Source organism: Salvelinus sp. IW2-2015, linkage group LG35 (genome assembly GCF_002910315.2).
Source record: "Salvelinus sp. IW2-2015 linkage group LG35, ASM291031v2, whole genome shotgun sequence".
Lineage (NCBI taxonomy): Eukaryota > Metazoa > Chordata > Actinopteri > Salmoniformes > Salmonidae > Salvelinus > Salvelinus sp. IW2-2015.
This window is the reverse complement of record NC_036874.1, coordinates 13693919-13718906: the sequence shown is the minus strand read 5'-3', so window position 1 is coordinate 13718906 and position 24988 is coordinate 13693919. Positions and strand designations below refer to the sequence as shown.

Genomic DNA, 24988 nt, shown 5'->3' with positions numbered 1-24988 from the left:
ATGTTGTTAAGGTATAGGAAACGTTGTATTGGTAGACCTGGAGCACATAGCTACAGAAAGCAGAGCTTTGCCAATTGCAGCATTGGTGGTACAGATACGTGATGCGGTTTCATATGTGAAGTATGGCGAAGCTCTTAGGTCTTCCATATCAATAGGTGAAGTTGACAGTGTATTCAGGAAATACACTCAGTCAATGTGTTGGAAGGTGAGGTCAAACATAGATTTAACACTCCAGACAGTAAAAACCATAAGCAGTAATATTAGGGACAGACAACAACAAAATCCAGACAAAGCAAATGAAGTTGCTTTAAATGTACAAAGTTGCACAGGTCTTTTATCAGTATTTGAAAATATTCAACAATGAAAGATAAGTAATAACAATAATTCATATCAACCAGAACTATAATTAAAGTCAAAGTTTTTCCTCTTTTACAGAAACACCTGAGGGAAGCAAATGAAAAAGCAATGAAAATAATGATGTAATTAAGTCAAATAAATCACAAAAGAAACTGAAGATAAGCTAATACAGGGGACCCTTACATTCATCCAGGTCTGTACAGCAAATTCTCTCTGCATTGGACAGCAGCGATGATAGGAATAAGGATGAAATAGGAAAGCGCCGTTCACATTCCCCTCTACGGAATACATTTTAGCAAACCCTTAGCCTCAAGCCTAACTTTCCCCACTGTGGATTTGAGAGAGCCGGAGCTCTCGATGAGGGCTGTTAACTTTGGCAGGCATATTTGAGCCCAGTCATACTAGGCGACTGAGACCAGCTGTGGTGATCTTGCCTCTGGGGTGGTTGTGAGTGCTTGTGTTACAGTAGCAGGACTGACACTTGTGTTGGAGTCACAGAACTGACACTTGTGTCACAGTGTTACAGTAACAGGACTGACACTTGTGTTGGAGTCACAGATCTGACACTCGTGTCACAGTGTTACAGTAGCAGGACTGACACTTGTGTTGGAGTCACAGAAGTGACACTTGGGTCACAGTGTTACAGTAACAGGACTGACACTTGTGTTTTAGTCACAGGACTGACACTTGTTCTACAGTGTTACAGTAACATGACTGACACTCGTTCTATAGTATTACAGTCACAKGACTGACACTCGTTCTATAGTATTACAGTCACRGGACTGACACTCGTTCTATAGTGCTACAGTAACAGGACTTACACTTGTGTTACAATAACAGGACTGACAGTTGTGTTAAAGTCACAGGACTGACACAATGTGAAGTTATGCTCTGAAAGGCAGTGTCCAGGAGGATTCAACACAGACTTGGCCTGATGAAAATATCTCACCAGTATTGTACTCGAAAAACAAATTATAAGGACAAAGAATTTATAAAAATGGTCCCTGGACATGTAAGACACTCCCTCTCTCCAACAACATCTTCAGTTTTCAATTTGTCCCATGCCTGTTATTATTCATTTAACCTGTTTCTGCAAGGAAACTCTGAATAAACAATCCTTTTCAAGRTGGATTTTGAGTATTACATTTCACAATTGTCTATACATTTAATATTCAACACCATTCAACCCTCCCTATTAGTCTGTCATCTTACTCTTGGTCAAATCTCACCACAAAGATGATGTGTTAAGGGAATTATGAGGGGGTGAACAAAAAAACAAACAACTTTGGTCAAAGAGACAGAGAAAAAAGCCAGAAAAAAAAAGCAATGACAAGATCAAGTGAAATCATTAATTGATTGCGGTGAAAAAACGGAATCAAAGCAAAAGCTCAGTGGTTCTCTCTCTCTCTCTCKCTCACAATATGGCCCATAATACAGCACTCTTCCCATTACATTTGGGTCTGCAAGATACTCTTGGTTTCCTCACAGAGGAAAGAAGGAAAGAAAAAAAGGTGCTCTTTTCATGAAAATCATGTTCGTCCTGATTGTCCACAGAAAGTAACGCCGGCAGGAAGTAGTCCCGACCCGGCTCAAGATTATACAATCACAGCGTATACGACAAGATCCTTTACTGGAAAGGAATTGAGAGTCTGTGACAGGGCCCAAGGGACGTTGGCCCTGCATTTTGTTGCGGTGTTGTTACCTGTGTGTAATGTTGTCTATGTGTGGGTCTATGTGTGTGTTTTGTGTGCATGTGATGTAACAATACGTGTTACTCTGTGTCTGTATCCAGGTGAGTTGTGCAGTGGTTGTACAGTAGGTTGCTACTCCGAGGTTGTCTTGTCGTGTGTCCCTCCCTCCCCCTGTAGGCAGCTCTTGCGGACGACGGGCAAGGGGTGAGCTTCCGTGTTGAACACCCAGTCCTCCAGAGGCAGCAGGTCATCGTCAGAGAAGAGCAGGTATAGATACCTGAGAGGGACAAACAGAGTCAGTGTCTGGGGAAACGAACGGCTACAATAAAGGATTGGCTGGCTAGTTTTCTCCTAGACTATGGGTATCTAAACAAATACATCATGKCTATAATGCTATTGTATGAGCCAATAAAACATGTTTTAGTCATGGTTGGGCAGTGATAGATTTATTACTGATGTAACGACATGACATTCTTTGCTTTTGTAAAACAAGTCTCTTTTGTAATGTCTCACAACTATTGAATKAATTATTGAATTATTGACGAATACAATACATGATGAACAACAGCAAGGTGAAGCGTGTGCTTTATTTAAAGCTTGTCTGGAGATTCCCCCCCCCAAAAAAAATCTAAATTAGAATTAATCTTCTCTCTCGTGAAAAGATTTAGTATAAAACACAGCTTTCTCCATTTTCCCACCAACGTTTTCAAGGGTTCTTTCTCTAAGGGGGCCCAGACGACACTCACACGTTCCTCACGGTCTGAAACAACATCACTATGTGGATTGTCCACATCACTTAACCAGCCCATCACAAACGAAGTCTGAGAGGGGGCTAGACAGAGTCTTTCAGCTGAATCTAAATGGGAATTCCTCAATGTCTATTCCTTTCATGATAAGGTTTGTCTGTAAATGTTGAAATTAAGATACTGTGCTTGAGTGCACTCAATATATTGTGTGAATATCTTAGACTAATGTGAGTGTTCTCACGATAGACAGACCAGTCAACAGGGTGGAAAGTGTAAACCATAGCTAACGAGAAAACATTTCTTCATGCTTTAGAGTCTAAGCCAGGGAGTCTAAGCCAGGGGGGTGGGGGTTCTAAGCTAACGTATGGAATTGTTTTAAGATGGTCATACCAAGGATCATTTATCTATTTGATATCAAGTTTTAGGACCCTTTAAGGTATAAAAATATAACTATTATTTGATGAAACATTGAATTTAGCCTTACTGCTATTAGCCCATTGAAATGCATTGAATAACAGCTTCATACATGGATAAACAAACAGATAGTTCCCCCAAAAATCTAAAGGAAGTTTGTTCTGAACTGTCTATCCTATATCTGAGAGATAAGGAAGATCAGGAATGATTTTCTTTTCTTGTGAGGCTTGTGGGCGTCCTAGAGCAGAACAACCAACATGTAGTCTCATCTTCCCATCGAGGGGTCAAACTACTACAGACGTTTTCGTGAGAAGACAGATTTCCCGGGATGTCTCATGGTCTGACACACCCCGCTCTAGCTCTGCCACCTTTCACCGCAGATGCGGAAGGGCGACATCGCTGGATGCAGTGGACTGAGAAGCAGCCGGTGAAAAAAAGATATCTCGAGCTTAAACTAACAGATTTTGATGGGGATTTTTGTATTATGCTAATTCGATCGACTCCAGGGGGCTTTAGACTGCAATTGCCATTTACTTCTTACTACTTCTCAKAAACTGTAAATGCCACTTACACTTAGTGGAAGAAGCTCTGTAGCCGTTTACAAATCAAAAAAAGCTAAGTGTTTGCTGGTATATTCTCAGTAGCGGGGGGATGTTGACTTTGCCGTGTTAGACTTACTTGAGTGTCTCGGAGAGGAAAAAGCTTTGTTGCATGTTATCGTGGCTGACTGTCTGGGCGTACACGTCTCGGATGCCAGAGAAACCAGCTTCGACTCTGCAGTGTTGCTCCAGAGCCTGGGGAGAAGAATAGAAAGAAGAGAGCAGGAGGGATGTTAATGTCAAAATGGACATGTACTATACCAGTAGTTAGCCAATGGGCACAGACAGTATCTTCCTACCTATCGACGTAATGACTGCAATTCATATCAAATCAAACTTCCAGTAGTAGGACTGCAGCTCTCAAGTACTGGAGTTGCGCAACCCTAATAAGGGAACGTAAGGTTGTTTACGGAGAGCCCGAGACAGATGCGTCAACCTCGTACCGTGTCCTCAAACACCCGCTTTTACCTCACAGCACACTCACCTCATACGACACCAAACACAAAGCCTACTTATATTAAGGTCTTGTCTGGGGCACCGTATACAATATTCAACGGCATCCAGTAGCACGAGTGAGAACAAGAGTTTGGGGTTGAGGTGGTGAATGGGGGCAGAGCTAATAACGTGGCTCCCAACCCCCTTAGCCGTTGCCATGGGGGTCGGGATGATAGATTTAGCATTCATGTTGTGTGATCAGACTGACACATGCATTAATTATGGGGCACAAAGGTTGACAAAACCCACACTTTGCTTCTTCTCGTGCAGATGCAACAGTAAGAACAGGGGTCTGTGTAAATTATGGTGCATTAGTCTGCTTTTGTCAAGGGGCAGTAATATGCTAATCAGCCTGGCCAGTTCTGCCCTCACACTGCCTTGTTAGACGTAGCATCGAAGGACCTTGACCATGTTCAATTATATGTACTGTACATTAGTTCCTCGAGAGAATACGCATGGACAGAGACCAGTACAGATGTCAGATCTCAATTTGAACCCTTTTGTCGCAGGAGGAAAATCTGATAAAAAAAAAAATCTATTGTTTTATTATATGTCGAAGGAAAGCAACAGGTATAATAAATGGTTGGTTTTCTCAGTGCCTATGTGGTCCAACGGTTACAGCCACTAACCCCGGCACACATATGCCAGAGTCGGCATGGCTTCGAATCCGGCCCACTACCCTTTGACTCATGGATGAATGTCTTTTTTTAACGCATTAATTCCACGTGTTTACAGGATTCATTCCGCAGGGTTTACAGCACAGCTGTCAAACTCATTCCACGGAAGGCCGAGTGTCTGTGGGTTTTCGCTCCTCACTTGATTGACGAATTAAGGTCACCAATTAGTAAGGAACTCTTAATTGAAAGGAAAAAACTCAAAACTGCAGACACTAGGCCCTCCATGGAATGAGTTGGACAGCCCTGGGTTACAGGGTTAAAACCGAAACAACTCGAAGGTTAACAGTTTGGGGTAGGCAACCCTATTCCTGGAGAGCCGCAGTGTATGCTGGTTTTTGATTTAACCGACCTGGAAGACCAGGTGTGTTGAATTTTGTCAGTTCAGTGATTGACTAAATTCAACACACACGGTTGGTATTGTAATCAGAACAACTTAGTCCTTTTTTGAACAGACATTCCGTGCAATAGAAATAAAGTTTATAACCGTTTACCACGGCAAATCTACTATGGCAATTTACCCTACACTGTATGAATGTAAACTGTTGGTGTAGCCTATTGTTATTATTTTATTTGTTTCCTATTTATGTTATCCAAAAGTGTCTGGTATGGTAATTTCTTATCAAGGTCAGGGGTCAAATATCCCTGGAATAATATTTGAAATGTGTAAATAAATCAAGTCAATCAGGGGATTGAGTTATTTGTGCCAGAAAGGCGTGGTAGGCTGACATGGTAGGCCTATATGTGAGCGCTGAAGACAGCGACCCTAACAGCTAGACCACCTCAGGCCACGACCGAACTCAATTCTGACCTTAGGATACACTTGACACTTGTATGTCGTAACCTAGTGTAGACCAATATTTATCTTGTGTTATTAAGCTATATAAAATGACAGTTGATGTGTATGGCTGCATTTCAGATACATTTTTGTACATTTGAATGTTACAGTAATAGGACCTAGGCATAGAATTTAAGCGAGCGAGAGAGAAAATGATTTTGATAGCAAGCCCTGATCCAAATGACTCGACTGCCCCCACATGGAGAAAAGATAACTGCTGTTTTTCGGGGACTCGTTTGAATTTCCTGATGCAGCAGGAAAATTCTCTGCCACAAGAGTGATCAAGTTAAGATCCGACATCTGTACGTGGGATATGATTGTCTCTACTGAGGTTTTTAATCATATTTCAACAACACATTCCAGAATCACGGTTTTATTGTTCTTTACACATCCTTGTTAAATGCACTTTAAGGATAAGCGCCAGATCTCCACTCAGTTTAAACTCATTGCTCATCAAAGTATAACAAATAAAACCAGAAGATATTTTGGAGATTAAGCACCAGAGTAATAAGTCATTCGTTTAGTGACATTATGGCTGGATCATGAAGACTGTGCAACGTTAACGTCTGTGTGACTCACCTCCACTGCCTCCCAGCCCCACTCCCGGTACTTGGGGTCATGGGTCAACCTCCACATGTACATGTAGCTCTCGATGACCTCCGGCCGCAGGATGTAGTATCTGTCACTCAGTCTGGTCGCTGTGGCTTCCGCTCCGCCGTCAAATCGGAATGCCTCGGGCCCTAATTTCGTAGCTAAAGGGAGATTAGAGAGACACAGAGTGAACAGATCACTTTAAAAAAAACCTGGGGGATGAGGAATTTTATTTGAGTCAATTTATTTTTAAGTTAATAGTTTGTTCAATCAGTCTTCTGAGGTACTGAAACAAATCAAAACGAATCACATAGCTGTGGGTGAATTAGCAACGCACTATAAATACTATAGCCCTCGCACAGAATCGGGATTCCGACATTACGCTCTAAAAAGTCATTGAAAATGAGCTCTACAATAAAGACCTGTTCCCCAGTTGGTCTTGTAACCCAGATGGTCTACACATTCTGTCTCTGTTAGCCGGCTGCCACTCTGGAAGGCCATATCGACAGCATGTGAACAGGATTCCCATCTACAGTAGCACAATGGTTGCTATTCTGGGTAGAAATGTCTTTTACATTTGGAGTTCAGGTTAAGACCATTGGCATGGCAACATTTAACATTTTGAATCTCAATCAGGATGAGTGTGTATTACTACGTATGTCACATGACGCATGTTTAACATATTGTGTTTTTTCCCCCAAACCGTAGTAGGATATTTGCCAGGTGGTTTGCAAAACCCTTACAAAAACAAATACGTCAAATTTGCATTTTCACATGTGAAATCACACACACGTTGAGCTTATGTAAAAAGTGACCACATGTAAAAAGCCCAAATGTGGGACAAGGGAACGATTTTGCAGGACAGTTGCGGAACAGTGGACAGAATTTTAAAAAATCTTACAGGTTAATGGATCACGTTCAAATGGGGACATAGTTCTGCTGTATGAAGGTCACTGCCGGTTAAAGGGGCAATCCTTAGTAAGTACATCCATTTTTGTACTTACTCACTGCAGTCACAACATCCATCTGGCAGGAGAGGAATGAGAGCAGCAATGGCAGCAGTGGCATTTCACTCCTTGAAATCATCACCTTTCTATTTCAGTACACACGACCGACTCCAACTTTCTCAACTCTTTCAAGGACAGAGAGCCCATCTGTCTTTTGAACTACTGACTGTTTTATGTTTCTATACATCAACCTTCATCTCCTCCCCAACAGCGAGGCACATTAGCCAATGACGGAGAACTTTCAGACATTTTCTCTCGTGTCTGAATCGATATAGGGATGTAAAGATGGTGCTGGAGGGTAGGGCTGCCGTCTTATGGCTCTTAACCAACCATGCTATTTAAAAAAAATGTTTTTGCGTTGTTCGTAACTTGTTTTGTACATAATGTTGCTGCTACCTAAAAGTGCTTCTGGACATCAGAACTGGTGTTCTAACCTCAAATTGGAGAAGGATTTCTTCTTCAATGGGACATTAAAAACTGTAATATCTTATGTTTCACCGAGTCGTGGCTGAACAACAACATTAAGAGCATACAGCTGGCGGGTTATACACTCTATCGGCAGGACAGAACAGCAGCCTCTGGTAAGACACGGGGCAGGGGCCTATGCATATTTGTAAACAATAGCTGGTGCAGTCTCGAGGTTTTGCTCGCCTGAGGTAGAGTATCTCATTATAAGCTGTAGACCACACTATCTACCTAGAGAGTTTTCATCTGTATTTTTCGTAGCTGTCTACATACCACCACAGACCGAGGCTGGCACAAAAACCACACTCAATGAGCTGTATTCCGCCATAAGCAAACAGGAAAACGCGCTCCTAGTGGCCGGGGACTTTAATACAGGGAAACTTAAATCAGCTTTACCTAATTTCTATCAGCATGTTAAATGTGTAACCAGAGGGGAAAAAATTCTAGACCACCTTTACTCCCTCACCCTCCATTTGGCAAATCTGACCATAACTCTATCCTCCTGATTCCTGCTTGCAAGCAAAAATTAAAGCAGGAAGCACCAGTGACTCGGTCTATAAAAAAAGTGGTCAAAGTGGCCATTGCTTCCAAACAGAAGCAATGGATTACAGGCAACATTCACACTGAGCTAAAGGCTAGAGCTGCCACTTTAAAAGGAGCGGGACTCTAACCCGGAAGCTTATAAGATATCCCGCTATGCCCTCCGAAGAACCATCAAAAGGGCAAAGTGTCAATACAGTACTAAGATCGAATCATACTACACCGGCTCCGATGCTTGTCGGATGTGGCAGGGCTTGCAAACTATTACAGACTACAAAAGGGAAGCACAGTCGAGAGCTGCCCAGTGACACAAGCCTACCCTACGAGCTAAATAACTTCTATGCTCGCTTCGAGGCAAGTAACACTGAAACATGCATGAGAGCATCAGCTGTTCCGGATGACTGTGTGATCATGCTCTCCGCAGCCAATGGGAGTAAGATTTAATTGGATTTGATTTGACCTTTAAACAGGTCAACATTCACAAGGCGGCTGGGCCAGACGGATTACCAGGACGTGTACTCTGAGCATGCGCTGACCAACTGGCAAGTGTCTTCACTGACATTTTCAACCTCTCCCTGTCTGAGTCTGTAATACCAACATGTTTCAAGCAGACCACCATAGTCCCTGTGCCCAAGAACACTAAGGTAACCTGCCTAAATGACTACCGACCCGTAGCACTCACGTCTGTAACCATGAAATGCTTTGATAGGCTGGTCATGGCTCACATCAACACCATTATCCCAGAAACCATAGACCCACTCCAATTTGCATACCGCCCCAACAGATCCACAGATGATGCAATCTCTATTGCACTCCACACTGCCCTTTCCCACCTGAACAAAAGGAACACCTATGTGAGAATACTATTCATTGACTACAGCTCAGCGTTCAACACCATAGGGCCCTCAAAGCTCATCACTAAGCTAAGGAACCTGGGACTAAACACTTCCCTCTGCAACTGGATCCTGGACTTCCTGACGGGCCACCCTCAGGTGATAAGGGCAGGTAACAACACATCTGCCACGCTGATCCTCAACACGGGGGCCCCTCAGGGGTGCGTACTCAGTCCCCTCCTGTACTCCCTGTTCACTCATGACTGCACGGCCAGGCACCACTCCAACACCATCATTACGTTTGATGATGACACAACAGCGGTACAGTAGGCCTGATCACCGACAACGATGAGACAGTCTATAGGGAGGAGCCCTGACCATGTCGTGCAAGGACAACAACCTCTCCCTCAACGTGATCAAGACAAAGGAGATGATTGTGGACTACAGGAAAAGGAGGACCGAGTACGCCCCCATTCTCATCGACGGGGCTATAGTGGAGCAGGTTGAGAGCTTCAAGTTCCTTGGCGTCCACATCACCATCAAACTAACATGGTCCAAGCACACCAAGACAGTCATGAAGAGGGCACGACAAAACCTATTTCTCCTCAGGAGACTGGAAAGATTTGGTATGCGTCCTCAGATCGTCAAAGGTTCTATAGCTGCACCATCGAGAGCATCCTGACTGGTTGCATCACTGCCTGGTATGGCAACTGCTTGGCCTCCGACCGCAAGGCACTACAGAGGGTAGTGCGTACGGCCCAGTACATCACTGGGGCCAAGCTTCCTGCCATCCAGGACCTCTATACCAGGCGGTGTCAGAGGAAGGCCCTAAAAATTGTCAAAGACTACAGCCACCCTAGTCATAGACTGTTCTCTCTGCTACCGCACGGCAAGCGGTACCGGAGCTCCAAGTCCAGGTCCAAGAGGCTTCTAATCAGCTTCTATCCCCAAGCCATAAGACTCCTGAACAGCTAATCAAATGGCTACCCAGACTATTTGCATTGCCCACCCTCTTCTACGCTGCTGCTACTCTGTTATTATCTATGCATAGTCACTTTAATAACTCTACCTACATGTACATAATTACAACAATTACCTCGACTAACCTGTGCCCCCGCACATTTACTCTGTACCAGTACTCCCTGTATATAGCCACGCCATTGTTACTGCTGCACTTTAATTATTTGTTATTCTTATCTCTTACTTTTTGGGGGGGATTATCTTAAAACTGAATTGTTGGTTAAGGGCTTGTAAGTAAGCATTTCACTGTTGTATTCGGTGCATGTGACAATTAAAATTTGATTTGGCTAGAAGACGGGGGCCAGCCGGCCCTGTTGTGTTGATGGCACAGATCCAGACAGCAGAGAGGAGCGGCAGAAGGAGAGACCCTTTTAACCTCCTTTCTCACTCCAAAGGCATATCCAATCCAACAGAAGCTAAGAGGCTCGGAAGTGAAATATTGAGCAGCCCTCTAATGAGAAGGGGGAAAAAAAGAAAAAAAATGCAGAGGATGGCAATATAAAGGAGGAGGCGCCTTTTGGGTTGGGAGAACAAAAGTCTTCTAAGTATATCGAGAAACCTGTTATGCGATGAGTCGCATCAGCTGTATTTTCAGGATGAAACCGGTCTGCTCACCTTGTGGTGGAAACACCCAAAATTGATTCCCGAATAATATATTTCCGTTAAGTTTCAAGGCCGAGGACGAGAAATCAAGTTCAAGCGAGTTTTTTCCCCCAAAAGTGAACACAACTCATCTTTTTTTCTCTCAGTCTTTTAGATTTCCTCGAGTTCATTCTCCATCCAGACAGTGCACAGTAAATAAAGGATAGTTGAAAAATGTTGGGTTGAATTGACTCTACTGGGAGTGTTCTTAACCCTCGGGAGTGATACGCTCCCTGGAGTTAGTGTTGATAACTGGAGTTGATTGGGACGCAGTACTTTTACCTCCATTAAGAGTAACCATAATGTGACACAATAAATAGTTCAATAAGGCTTTATACCCTTATAACTCAAAGGAAGTAAACTGAAGGAGACATTTACTCTGCTGGAGTTGATTATTATTTTCAATTCGTTTTTTATACTGAAAAGAATAAATGGCAATTAGAGTTAAATTTAAGCAACTCTTTGCGAGTTGGATATTTACTCCATTTAGTGTAATTTTAACTTACAAAATATGAACACCATGACCAGAATAGTTTTAACAATATAAATAGTTAGAATAATTTTAACTATATATATACCATATAAACCCCAAAATAGTGTAAAATGAACTGTGTGTGTGGAATCTCATCAAGACTGGAGGATCTTGGGCTTGTTTGATCTTTGGCCTGTGGTCTCTGTGAGACTCTCATTCTCTGTTTACTTTTTACAAATGACAGACAATCTTGGTCTTTTCTCCATTCTGAATCACCACTGACTGCCTTCAAATTATTACTGCTTTCAAAAGAGGTCTGGTAGGACAGCATGAGTGCACATTGAAGTGTCGAAAGATGATAAAGAATAATTTGGAATAACTTGTGCTCCTCACACCAGAGACATGAGGTTCTGCAGCTACCTGTAGCTGCCAGCTAGGAGTGATTCTCTGGTTTGTTCAGGGGGAAATTAAATGTAAATTGTCTGCAGATTGTTTTTATTTGCAATATGACTCAATCTCTCCCTGACGAAGGCCATGCAGCCGAAACGCTTCAGAGTTTTAAATCTCTGTTTCCATTGAACATGCCATACAAATAAAGGCATTTTAATTCATTATATGAAGAGTGACTTGGTCCCCCATTCTTTTTGATGACCAATTTACCTCTTTTACCAAAGAGAACCTTCTATGTACAAAAACCTACTATGATCTTTATATTTGGATCTTTTTCTGGGGGTCACCAAATTCCTTCACTTAACAAGATAGTCTAACAGCATTGTAATTTCACTGACTTGATAATGTCCTGCACAATAACAGGAAACGCTATAATTGCTCTGAATACACAGAGCAACATCCAGCCATTGGATATCCAATATCCTTAAATACTCATCTCATACTGTACCTGTCCTTGGTCACACAGATGTCCTATACTCAATGCCTTCCCAGTCCCACTCACCAGATCTACTATAACTCTCGTGGCAGGTGTGCGTAATCTCTGCAGCCAGGTCTAGGTAGTGCTGTCTCTTCTCTGGAGCTCCGTCGTCTGCTCCGATCACCACCATGCCCCCGGAGAAGCAGGCCAGGTGGCCCATCTTGTGGTCCAGGATGCCCCCCCTCCACTCCGCCATGTAGGTCAGCCCGCCAGGGGACTTCTGCACCAGGTTAGCCTCGATAGCCTGGGGGAAGATTGACATTTATAAATGGGTGAGACACAGATAAATCTATATTAATTGACTGCAGCATTTTTTCAACTCTGTGTTGCTCTGAATCCTGCTGGAACTGTGATGGGGAAACATGGTTAGCATTTATACTAGCCTGGGGGGGGGGTGAGACCAAGAAAACATACACAGACAAACCTACACTCACATACAGTAGAATACAGCTTTCTACCTTAGAAATAGAACCCAGGCGTTTTATTCTAGTCATTCTATATGTATGATTTCGACACTGTGGGTTCTGAATGCTTCTGTTACTCTGAAACTGAGATGGTGAAACACTGACAATAAAAAAAAAGAGACCGCAATTGTTTTTCAATTTAAATCTGATCTAGGAACAAATTCTGGAGAAGCAATTGGAAGGTCTGGAATACAGTTCTATCTACAGCACAGGTGCTATGGCAGTGCTGGGATGTCAGCTGCTTCCATTGGTGTGTACCCAAGTTGTTGTAGGGCTTCTTCTATCAACAATGTTCTGTGGATGCATGTTTTGTAGAGCTACTATCTATGCACATTGCCAATGTGAACTGCATTTATGTATGGAATTATTTATACATCCTATAACACATTCTATTCTGATTCCAGGAGAGAGGTGGAAACAAAGGAGAGATAGAGGGATGGAGAGAGAGGGAGAGTGCGAAACAGAGATAGAGAAACAGGAGAGAGACTTGAAGTTTCTCCCACCCCTGTTGCAATGTCTTCTGCAAGAGTTTGTCTTTCTTTGGAAAGTCAGGAAACAGAGTAAGCTCTCTCTCTCTCTCTCTCTCTCTCTATCTGATATATATATACAATGCATAGCATAAACTTTGATGATATGGCCAATCCACTGCCTAGATAGCTGAAACAAGTTAATCTTGCTTCTAGCGCATAAGACATTGATCCCCGCCATTCTCATTTTTATGGGTGGCACCAGCGGGAATCAAACCCGCGATCCTAAAACCTAGCAAGCATTTCTTACTAGCTACGCTTGAGAGCATTATACAAACACAAACAATATGGCTATGGTGTGATACCAGAAAACTATAACTATTTTAAATACCAGGCCACAGGAGAGAGATTGTCTATAATTAATGTATTTGCCTCTGGCTTGACCCTCCAATGAGCAAATAGTCTCATCAGCCTAAAAGACTAGTGTCAATGGTATTTAAGGAGAAGATATTGTGCTAATTGATGGCTGAGGGATTAGGTGTGCGTGTGTGGAGGAGGTTGTGTGTGTCGTGCCATGTTTGTGAGTGTGTATGTGTGGTGTGTGAGTGTGAGTGTGAGTGTGAGTGTGAGTGTGAGTGTGAGTGTGTGTGTGCGTGCGTGCGTGCAGGCTTGCTTGTGTCTGCTTTACGACAGAGCCGTGGGGTAATGGAGCCTTGTCCTTCACTCAGCACTCCACAGTACACAGTTTTCTATCTGCTGATGGTGATTATTAAATACTCTGACAGGAGAGCTGGACTAAAGCAGCTGGTGACCATGACACACTTCCTCTCTCCCTTTTTCTTTTCCACAAATTGCCATTTCTGTTCTTTTCCTCCTCAGCTTATTGTCTCTTTCTCTCTGTCTCTGTCTCTCTGTCTCTCTGTCTCTGTTTCGGTCTCTCTGTCTGCATGCCTGCATGTATGCGTGTGTTAGCTCATGTGCATGTTTGCGTGTATGTTTGTGACTTTGTGTGCACACGTACACGTCGTGTGCATGTGTCGTGTGTGTGTTTGTGCATCACAGGTTGCTGATACTTGTTATGTAATACTGTAAAAGTATACCGAATTCTAAAGCTACAGCGATAACAGACCCCAGTCCTCCTTTCCGTTGTTCCCTCCATCCATATTGCATATATCAATTCACAACAGTGCCTGCTGAGATAGAGCGTCCCCCTGACAACAGCAGTAGGTCCCTCTCTGTGCGCTATATGGCATTTCTCCTACCTCCAGAGCACTGTAGTACATCGTCTTAGCCTCCTCATCCGTCTTGTCTGACATCAGATATGATTTGATCAGATACTCGTAGAAGCTATCCCCCAGGCCGCCAATGGAAACGTGATCTGGGAGAGGAAAAAGAGAGACATCTGACATTATCTCCACACGGGGGGGGGTCTTTTTCACAAACATTACTCTGCAGTCTCACAGGCAGGCGACCTTGGGTTTACTAAACCCAATAACCAATGAGTCAAATAGAATCAGAGTATACGTGGGAATCTCTTGTGGGGTATGAAAGACTGACTGATTTGTAGATTCATACTCTGAGTAGCCTTAGCACAGAAAATAGCATTGTCATTATGGCTAGCTTATCACGTACCCACACAGTTGTGGTTTTAATTGAAATAAAAATGATAATTGGTTAGTATAACTTCAGATATGATTTTTTCCCCCTCCCACTCAATTTCATGCTAATTTAACAACTCTGGATAAGATACCGGGTTGGAGACGTTTTTGTGCGCTCACACATCCACACACACATCCATGCAGGCACGCACGCCCACCCTCCACACCACACACTCCTACACACTGTGAAAGGTTATCACGCAGCGTTCTGTTAGCCCTTGACAACAGAACACCAGAGACTGTGGGAGAGGTCTGTGTGAATCCGTGCTTTCTGCTCTGTGCCCCATGTACCCATGCTGACAAAAACACAGGCCGGACTGAACACCCATCTCCCTCTCCTTCCTCTCCTCCTTATCTACCTGCTTCATTAACCATTCACCCACAACAACAATTATCCCCATAATCAGCCAGATTAGGACTTCCAGGCCCACATCTTCAGATGCCATCTCGGCATCTCCCATTCCCCTGCCTTTCAGATGAATCGGAAAAGATTCAATTTCCCGACGTAATTGGATTCATTATTATTTGAATAACCCAGAGCGAGGCGATATACAGCACTGCTTGAGACTGACATTGCTACTGAAAGAAAGAAAGGCAGAAAAAGGGATGGATGACAAGGAGGCTCCAAAGGATTTAAATAGGAGTGCTCCTGCAAGGTCGGAGGACTGTGTAGAAAGTCAGAAGGTCAGTTCACGGACGACTACAGGGTAATAATATGGAATTGGAAAAAGTATGGAAAAAGTCTACGATTTGCCTTTGACTGGGTTAACCAAGGACGTTCTTTACTGCTGTACTACAATTACAAAGGAGGTGCTTGTATAGTGGCAAAAGCTTTCCTGTGGATACAGTAAGTGAAGTGTGGTGATGGAAATTAAGCTAGCCTGCTAGCCAGATAGCACTTTTTAGACCAGGCTAGTGGAAAATGTGGAGTGAAATCTTGTCTTCCCAACATTTTTTTTTACCTTTGGCTAGTAGAATGCCACTCAGGTTGTCTAGTAGACATTCTAGTCTACTAGTGTGGCTGGCCAGTGCCCTTATGTTCCATGATAATACTATAATAATGTGTATCTCCTTCAGTGGAGGACCAGTACTCACGTTGGACCCAGTTGCCACTGACGGGACTCAAGAAGTTAGGATAGAGACCGTGAGGCTTCTCAATTTTGTTCAACAGCTTTCGGATATTCATAACCTGCAACACCACACAGTAAAAAACACATTAGCTCTGAACAAAAAATCTTTCTGTAAACTAAAAATAACTGTAGAGAGGATTTCAACTTTGGCATCACATATGCTTCTAATTTATGTAAATTACCTTGTACCCTGAAGTTGACACTTACAGACAAATTAGATAGGAAAAGTTGTCATCCAATGAAAGTTACCATTATGTTCAGTATGCCCATTAAAAACATTCACAAATATACATTAAATGAATGGAAAGTGAAGTTCCTAAGAATAGTAATGACTGCAGAAAGAAAAACACACATTGATAATGGCATAGAGCATGCATTGATAAGCATACAATGTTAACGGTTTAACATATTTTACCTAGTAAAATCTGTCGCAGACAGTCACAGTCATAGGGTTGCAAAATGGCAAAAACGTCCCCAAAGTTCCCAGGTTTTTGAGAAATTCCTGTTGAACGATTCTAACTGGGAAAGTTTCTGGATTTGTGCAACCCAAGTCACTCACAGTATTGTGGGTACTGTAGTCCATACCTTCTCTGTGTAGATGCCATTGTTGGAGAGCTCTGAYAGGTGGACRAACTCCAGGTGCAGGGTTCCAAACTCCGCCAGGATACTGCTCCCGGCTGACGCCCAGCCCCAGCTCCAACTGGTGCCACTGCAACAGAAACCATACAGCGACAAGTGAGCACCACAGTCAACACACACTGTTATACACACTGGGAACAGAAACCATACAGCGACAAGTGAGGACCACAGTCAACACACACTGTTATACACACTGGGAACAGAAACCATACCGTGTCAAGTGAAGACCACAGTCAACACACACTGTTATACACACTGGGAACAGAAACCATACCGTGACAAGTGAGGACCACACTTAGCACAGTGTTACACACTCTGGACATTACAGGTGTCACAGCACATTCCATGCCAAGTGAGGACCACAGTCAACACACACCATTACACACTGGTTCACACTCGAGACAATCATTACGTTCTGCAAAGTTTTCATTCGATTGTAATAACGGGCAAATAAACAGTACTGCAACTTGATGTGATGCTACAATTACACGTTGTCCTTACAAAATGTAGGCAGAWTGTACAGATAAACAATCAACACCAGTGTCAGTTATAAAAAACATTCAATTTTCACCAGCAGTTCTCTGGTTTGTCTTTGAGGCCATTTAGTGTCTTGGAGCCAAAGCGTTATACGGTTCTAGTGCACCGACACCTACAATATCTCCAAAATGTGTTTTCTTTTATATCCCAGAGCAACGGCAAATCATTTGTTTCTTTCTTGCTTTTCAGAAGGCACTGAGACGAGGAGACAGATATCCAGTCAGATATTACAATTGTTCATCACTCTCCAGAATTGTGTATTTTGGTGCTGAAGAAAGTACAGAGACTAATGTGTGTCTCAAATGGCACCCTATTGAAAAGATAGTTCACTACTATTGACCAAAGCCATGTGGGCCCTGGACAAAAGTAGTACACTATATAGGGAATAGGGTGCCATTTAGGGCGCAGGATAAAGATTAAGCAGGTCTGGATCTGTTTGTCCCTCTTGGGCACCAACCCAGATGCAAGCTGATGCACCGCATCATTTGTCTGGGGATCAGAGTGGGAGGCTTTATCACCCTCTGTAGATCAATAACCGCCTCTGCAGAGTTGAGGAAAGCGTTAAGTTCATCTTAGAGACTAAAACAAGAGCGTCAACCAGGGTCACCAATAAACCATGGCTGCGTCCAAAATGGCACCCTAGTTCTTATATAGTGCAATCATTTTGACCAGGACCCATAGGGTTCTGGTCAAAGTAGTACACTACAGTGAGTAGAACACTATATAGAGAATGGGGTGCGGATTAGGATGCAACCCATATCCTTTTGTCTTATTTCTCTCTGAAAGTAGTGCACTGTGAGGATGATATGCGCAGCCGTCTCAGAATAACAGCGTGTCTGTGTCTACATGACGACTTCAACGACGTGCTAATACACTCTGCCTGACCTAATCAGAGGAGGTGAGATGGAATGTCATTACATTACATTATAGTACATGACCAAATCCTACATTAATAGAAAGTGATAAAGTGATGAACGAAACTGAACGTATTAGCGGAGGATGGAAAGAAAAAAGAGAAACTATAAAGGGATGGAAGCAAAGAGATGTAGTCCTGATGAATATGCTTCTTATTAGTTTGGGGCTACACCATTAGTGTTATGCTGGTGAATGAGGACCCAAAAGCGACGTAATAGTAACAGAGTCTTTATTCCAGTATTAAACAAATAATGATTCTCCTGGATATAATCAATGGTAAATCCAAAACAGGAAACTGAAATCCTCTCGTCAATAGAGAGGAACGACTGGAGACGCGACCACAGACTGCAGGTCGCTTCGGGAAGGCACTGGCCGTAGCTGACATAGACACCTGCTCACACGCAGCATCTGAAGAAGGCAAAGAAACGACAGGGCGGAACAAGGACACGGAACAGCAAACATCAAACAAGAATCCGACAAGGACAGAAGCGGAAAACAGAGGGAGAAATAGGGACTCTAATCAGAGGGCAAAATAGGGGACAGGTGTGAAAGAGTAAATGAGGTCGTTAGGAGAATGAGAAACAGCTGGGAGCAGGAACGGAACGATAAGAGAGGAGAGAGCGGGAGAGGGAGAGAGGGAGGAGGAGAGAGAGAGAGAAAGAGAAAGAACCTAATAAGACCAGCAGAGGGAAGCACAGGGACAAGACATGATAATCAATGACAAAACATGACAGTACCCCCCACTCACCGAGCGCCTCCTGGCGCACTCGAGGAGGAACCTGGCGGCAACGAAGAAATCATCAATCAACGAACGGTCCAGCACGTCCCGAGATGGAACCCAACTCCTCTCCTCAGGACCGTAACCTCCCAATCCACTAAGTACTGGTGACACGTCCCCGAGAACGCATGTCCATGATCTTCCGTACCTTGTAAATAGGAGCGCCCTCGACAAGGACGGGGGGGGGGAGGGAAGACGAACGGGGGCGCGAAGAAAAGGCTTGACACAAGAGACATGGAAGACAGGGTGGACGCGACGAAGATGTCGCGGAAGAAGCAGTCGCACAGCGACAGGATTGACGACCTGAGAGACACGGAACGGACCAATGAACCGCGGAGTCAACTTGCGAGAAGCTGTCGTAAGGGGAAGGTTACGAGTGGAAAGCACACTCTCTGACCGCGACAATACCTAGGACTCTTAATCCTACGTTTATTGGGCTCTCACAGTCTGCGCCCTGTAACGGCAAAGTGCAACCTGACCTCCTCCAGGTGCGCTCACAACGTTGGACAAAAGCCTGAGCGGAGGGAACGCTGGATCGGCGAGCTGGGACGAAACAGAGGAGGCTGGTAGCCAAGACTACTCTGAAACGGGATAGCCCGGTAGCAGACGAAGGAAGCGAGTTGTGAGCGTACTCAGCCCAGGGGAGCTGTTCTGCCCAAGACGCAGGGTTTCGAAACGAAAGGCTGCGTAATATGCGACCAATCGACTGATTGGCCCTTTCTGCTTGACCGTTAGACTGGGGATGAAACCCGGAAGAGAGACTGACGGAAGCACCAATCAAACGACAGAACTCCTCCAAAACTGTGACGTGAATTGCGGACCTCTGTCTGAAACGGCGTCTAACCGGGAGGCCATGAATTCTGAACACATTCTCAATGATGATTTGTGCCGTCTCCTTAGCGGAAGGAAGCTTAGCGAGGGGAATGAAATGTGCCGCCTTAGAGAACCTATCGATAACCGTAAGAATCACAGTCTTCCCGCAGACGAAGGCGACCGTAATAAAGTCTAAGGCGATGTGAGACCATGGTCGAGAAGGAATGGGAAGCGGTCTGAGACGACCGGCAGGAGGAGAGTTACCTGACTTAGTCTGCGCGCAGTCCGAACAAGCAGCCACGAAACGGCGCGTGTCCCGCTCCTGAGTAGGCCACCAAAACCGCTGGCGAATAGAAGCAAGCGTACCCCGAACGCCGGGTGGCCAGCTAACTTGGCAGAGTGAGCCCACTGAAGAACAGCCAGACGAGTAGAGACAGGAACGAACAGAAGGTTACTAGGACAAGCGCGCGGCGACGCAGTGTGAGTGAGTGCTTGCTTTACCTGTCTCTCAATTCCCCAGACAGTCAACCCGACAACACGCCCTTCAGGGAGAATCCCCTCGGGGTCGGTAGAAGCCACAGAAGAACTAAGAGACGGGATAAGGCATCAGGCTTGGTGTTCTTATTTCCCGGACGATAGGAAATCACGAACTCGAAACGAGCGAAAAACAACGCCCAACGAGCTTGACGTGCATTAAGTCGTTTGGCCGAACGGATGTACTCAAGGTTCTTATGGTCAGTCAAACGACAAAAGGGACGGTCGCCCCCTCCAACCACTGTCGCCATTCGCCTATGGCTAAGCGGATGGCGAGCAGTTCGCGGTTACCCACATCATAGTTGCGTTCCGATGGCGACAGGCGATGAGAAAAGTAAGCGCAAGGATGGACCTTATCGTCAGACTGGAAGCGCTGAGACAGAATGGCTCCCACGCCCACCTCTGAAGCGTCAACCTCGACAATGAATTGTTTAGTGACGTCAGGAGTAACAAGGATAGGGGCGGATGTAAAACGCTTCTTGAGGAGATCAAAAGCTCCCTGGGCGGACCGGACCACTTAAAGCAAGTCTTCGACAGAAGTCAGAGCTGTGAGAGGGGCAGCCACTTGACCGAAATTACGAATGAAACGCCGATAGAAATTAGCGAAACCGAGAAAGCGCTGCAACTCGACACGTGACTTAGGAACGGGCCAATCGCTGACAGCCTGGACCTTAGCGGATCCATCTGAATGCCTTCAGCGAAATAACAGAACCGAGAAATGTGACAGAGAGACATGAAAGGCGCACTTCTCAGCTTCACGTAGAGACAATTCCTAAAAGGCGCTGGAGTACACGTCGAACGTGCTGAACATGAATCTCGAGTGACGGGAAAAAATCAGGATATCGTCAAGGTAAACGAAAACAAAATGTTCAGCATGTCTCTCAGTACATCATTAACTAATGCCTAAAGACAGCTGGAGCATTAGCAAGACCGAACGGCAGAACCCGGTATTCAAAATGCCCTAACGGAGTGTTAAACGCCGTCTTCCACTCGTCCCCTCTCTGATGCGTACGAGATGGTAAGCGTTACGAAGGTCCAACTTAGTAAAGAACCTGGCTCCCTGCAAAATCTCGAAGGCTGACGACATAAGGGAAGCGGATAACGATTCTTAACCGTTATGTCATTCAGCCCTCGATAATCCACGCGGGCGCAGAGTACCGTCCTTCTTCTTAACAAAGAAAAATCCCGCTCGGCGGGAGAGGAAGAAGGCACCACGGTACCGGGCGTCGAGAGAACAGACAGATATCCTCGAGAGCCTTACGTTCGGGAGCCGACAGAGAGTATAGTCTACCCGAGGGGGAGTGGTCCCCGGAAGGAGATCAATACAACAATCATACGACCGGTGAGGAGAAGGGAGCTGGCTCTGGACCGACTGAAGACCGTGCGCAGATCATGATACTCCTCCGGCACTCCTGTCAAATCACCAGGTCCTCCTGAGTAGAGGGACAGAAGACACAGGAGGGATAGCAGACATAAACACTTCACATGACAAGAAACGTTCCAGGATAGAATAGAATTACTAGACCAATTAATAGAAGGATTATGACATACTAGCCGGGATGACCCAAAACAACAGGTGTAAAAGGTGAACGAAAAAATAAAAAGGAAATGGTCTCACTGTGGTTACCAGATACAGTGAGGTTAAAGGTAGTGTCTCACATCTGATACTGGGGAGAGACTACCATCTAAGGCGAACATGGGCGTGGGCTTCCCTAACTGTCTGAGAGGAAAATGTCATGTTTCCGAGCCCATGCTTCGTCCAATAAACAACCCTCAGCCCCTGAGTCTATCAAGGCACTGCAGGAAGCAGCCGAACCGGTCCAGCGTAGATGACCGACAAGGTAGTACAGGATCTTGATGGAGAGACCTGAGTAGTAGCGCTCACCAGTAGCCCTCCGCTTACTGATGAGCTCTGGCTTTTACTGGACATGACATGACAAAATGTCCAGCAGAACCGCAATAGAGGCAAAGGCGGTTGGTGATTCTCCGTTCCCTCTCCTTAGTCGAGATGCGAATACCTCCCAGCTGCATGGGCTCAGTCTCTGAGCCGGTGGGAGGAGATGGTTGAGATGCGGAGAGGGGAAACACCGTTAACGCGAGCTCTCTTCCACGAGCTCGGTGACGAAGATCTACCCGTCGTTCTATGCGGATGGCGAGAGCAATCAAAGAGTCCACGCTGGAAGGAACCTCCCGGGAGAGAATCTCATCCTTAACCTCAGCGTGGAGTCCCTCCAGAAAACGAGCGAGCAACGCCGGCTGTTCCAGTCACTGATGCAGCAAGAGTGCGAAACTCTATAGAGTAATCCGTTATGGATCGATCACCTTGACATAGGGAAGCCAGGACCCTGGAAGCCTCCTTCCCAAAAACTGACGATCAAAAACCCGTATCATCTCCTCTTTAAAGTTCTGATAAACGTTAGAACACTCAGCCCTTGCCTCCCAGATAGCTGTGCGCCACTCCCGAGCCCGACCAGTAAGGAGTGATATGACGTAAGCGATCCGAGCTCTCTCTCTTGAGTATGTGTTGGGCTGGAGAGAGAACACAATATCACACTGGGTGAGAAAGGAGCGACACTCAGTGGGCTGCCCAGAGTAACATGGTGGGTTATTAACCCTAGGTTCCGGAGACTCGGAAGACCAGGAAGTAGCTGGTGGCACGAGACGAAGACTCTGAAACTGTCCTGAGAGATCGGAGACCTGAGCGGACAGGGTCTCAACGGCATGGCGAGCAGCAGACAATTCCTGCTCGTGTCTGCCGAGCATTGCTCCCTGGATCTCGACGGCAGTGTTGCGAGAATCCGTAGTCGCTGGGTCCATTCTTGGTCGGATTCTTCTGTTATGCTGGTGAATGAGGACCCAAAAGCGACGTATAGTAAACAGAGTCTTTATTCCAGTATTAAACAAATAATGATTCTCCTGGATATAATCAATGGTAAATCCAAAACAGGAAACTGAAATCCTCTCGTCAATAGAGAGGAACGACTGGAGACGCGACACAGACTGCAGGTCGCTTCGGGAAGGCACTGGCCGTAGCTGCAATAGACACCTGCTCACACGCAGCATCTGAAGAAGGCAAAGAACACGACAGGGCGGAACAAGGACACAGGAACAGCAAACATCAAACAAGAATCCGACAAGGACAGAAGCGGAAAACAGAGGGAGAAAATGGGACTCTAATCAGAGGGCAAAATAGGGGACAGGTGTAAAGAGTAAATGAGGTGTTAGGAGAATGAGAAACAGCTGGGAGCAGGAACGGAACGATAGAGGGAGAGAGAGCGGGAGAGGGAGGAGGGAGGAGGAGAGAGAGAGAGAAAGAGAAAGAACCTAATAAGACCAGCAGAGGGAAGCACAGGGACAAGACATGATAATCAATGACAAAACATGACAATTAGCTGCTCAAGCTAAAGTAACATCAGGGCCCGTAGATTAGGAGGGAATGGCTTTAGTGACTTATTGCAAACGGATACACGTTTTGGAATATTTGTATTCTGTACAGGCTTCCTTCTTTTCACTCTGTCATTTAGGTTAGTATTGTGCAGTAACACTGTTGTTGATCCATCCTCAGTTTACTCCTATCACAGGCATTCAACTCTGTAACTGTTTTAAAGTCACCATTGGCCTCATGGTCAAATCCCTGAGCGGTTTCCTTCCTCTCCGGAGTTAGGAAGGACGCCTGTATCTTTGTAGTGACTGGGTGTTTGATACACCATCCGAAGTGTAATTAATAACTTCACCATGCTCAAAGGGATATTCAATGTCTGCTTTTATTTTTCAAATCTACCAATAGGTGCCCTTCTTTGCGAGGCATTGGAAAACATCCCTGGTCTTTGTGGTTGAATTTGTGTTTGAAATTCACTGCTCAACTGAGGGACCTCACCGATAATTGTATGTGTGTGGTACAGAGATGAGGTAGTCATTAAAAAATCATGTTAAACACTATTATTGCGCCTCCCGGGTGGCACAGTGGTCTAAGGCACTGCATCGCAGTGCTAGCTGTGCCACCAGAGATTCTGGGTTCGAGCCCAGGCTCTGTCGCAGCCGGCCACGACCGGGAGGCCCATGGGGCGGCGCACAATTGCCCCAGCGTCGTCCGGGTTAGGGAGGGTTTGGCCAGCAGGGATATCCTTGTCTCACCGCACACTAGCGACTCCTGTGGCGGGTCGGGCGCAGTGCACGCTGACCAGGTCGCCAGGTGTACAGTATTTCCTCCGACACATTGGTGCGGCTGGCTTCCGGGTTGGATGTGCATTGTGTCAAGAAGCAGTGTGGCTTGGTTGGGTTGTTTGTTTCAGAGTACGCATGGCTCTCGACCTTCGCCCTCCTGAGTCCGTACGGGAGTTGCAGCGATGAGACAAGACTGTAACTACTACCAATTGGATACCACGAAATTGGGGAGAAAAAAGGGGTTAAAAAACCACTATTATTGCACACAGAGTGAGTCCATGCAACGTATTATGTGACATGTTAAGCAAATTTAACTCCTTAAGTTATTTAGGCTTCCACTTTGATATGATGGAGTATTGTGTGTAGGCCAGGAACAAACAATTTCAATTGAATCCATTTAAATTCAGCGCTGTAACACAACAAAATGTGGAAAAAGTCAAGCGGTGTGAATACTTTCTGAAGGCACTGTAAATTGGTACATTGCACACTTTAGGAAACTTGCAAAAATAATTATCAGCTTTTGCATTCAGTAACTTGCAAACAAGTGTTCAACGCTTCTCTATGCATTATTCCTTGT

At 45.0% G+C, this 24988-nt stretch overlaps 1 protein-coding gene across 2 annotated transcripts in view; it reads right to left on the bottom strand.

Annotated features, from left to right (window-relative positions):
- Positions 1–302: 302 nt before the first annotated feature.
- The window catches only part of LOC111959157 (mannosyl-oligosaccharide 1,2-alpha-mannosidase IC), a 204252-nt gene continuing 179566 nt past the window's right edge, over positions 303–24988 (bottom strand). Inside the window, exons 6-12 of one of the 2 annotated variants that reach the window (XM_070437383.1) lie at positions 16617–16744; positions 15997–16090; positions 14506–14621; positions 12337–12556; positions 6394–6566; positions 3887–4002; positions 303–2325 (exon numbers count right to left, since the gene is read on the bottom strand). In XM_070437383.1, coding sequence (XP_070293484.1) covers positions 2181–2325; positions 3887–4002; positions 6394–6566; positions 12337–12556; positions 14506–14621; positions 15997–16090; positions 16617–16744 — 992 coding nt within the window. In that variant the 3' untranslated portion in view covers positions 303–2180. The remainder of the gene's footprint in view (positions 2326–3886; positions 4003–6393; positions 6567–12336; positions 12557–14505; positions 14622–15996; positions 16091–16616; positions 16745–24988) is intronic. The other variant, XM_070437384.1, reaches the window with a different exon arrangement.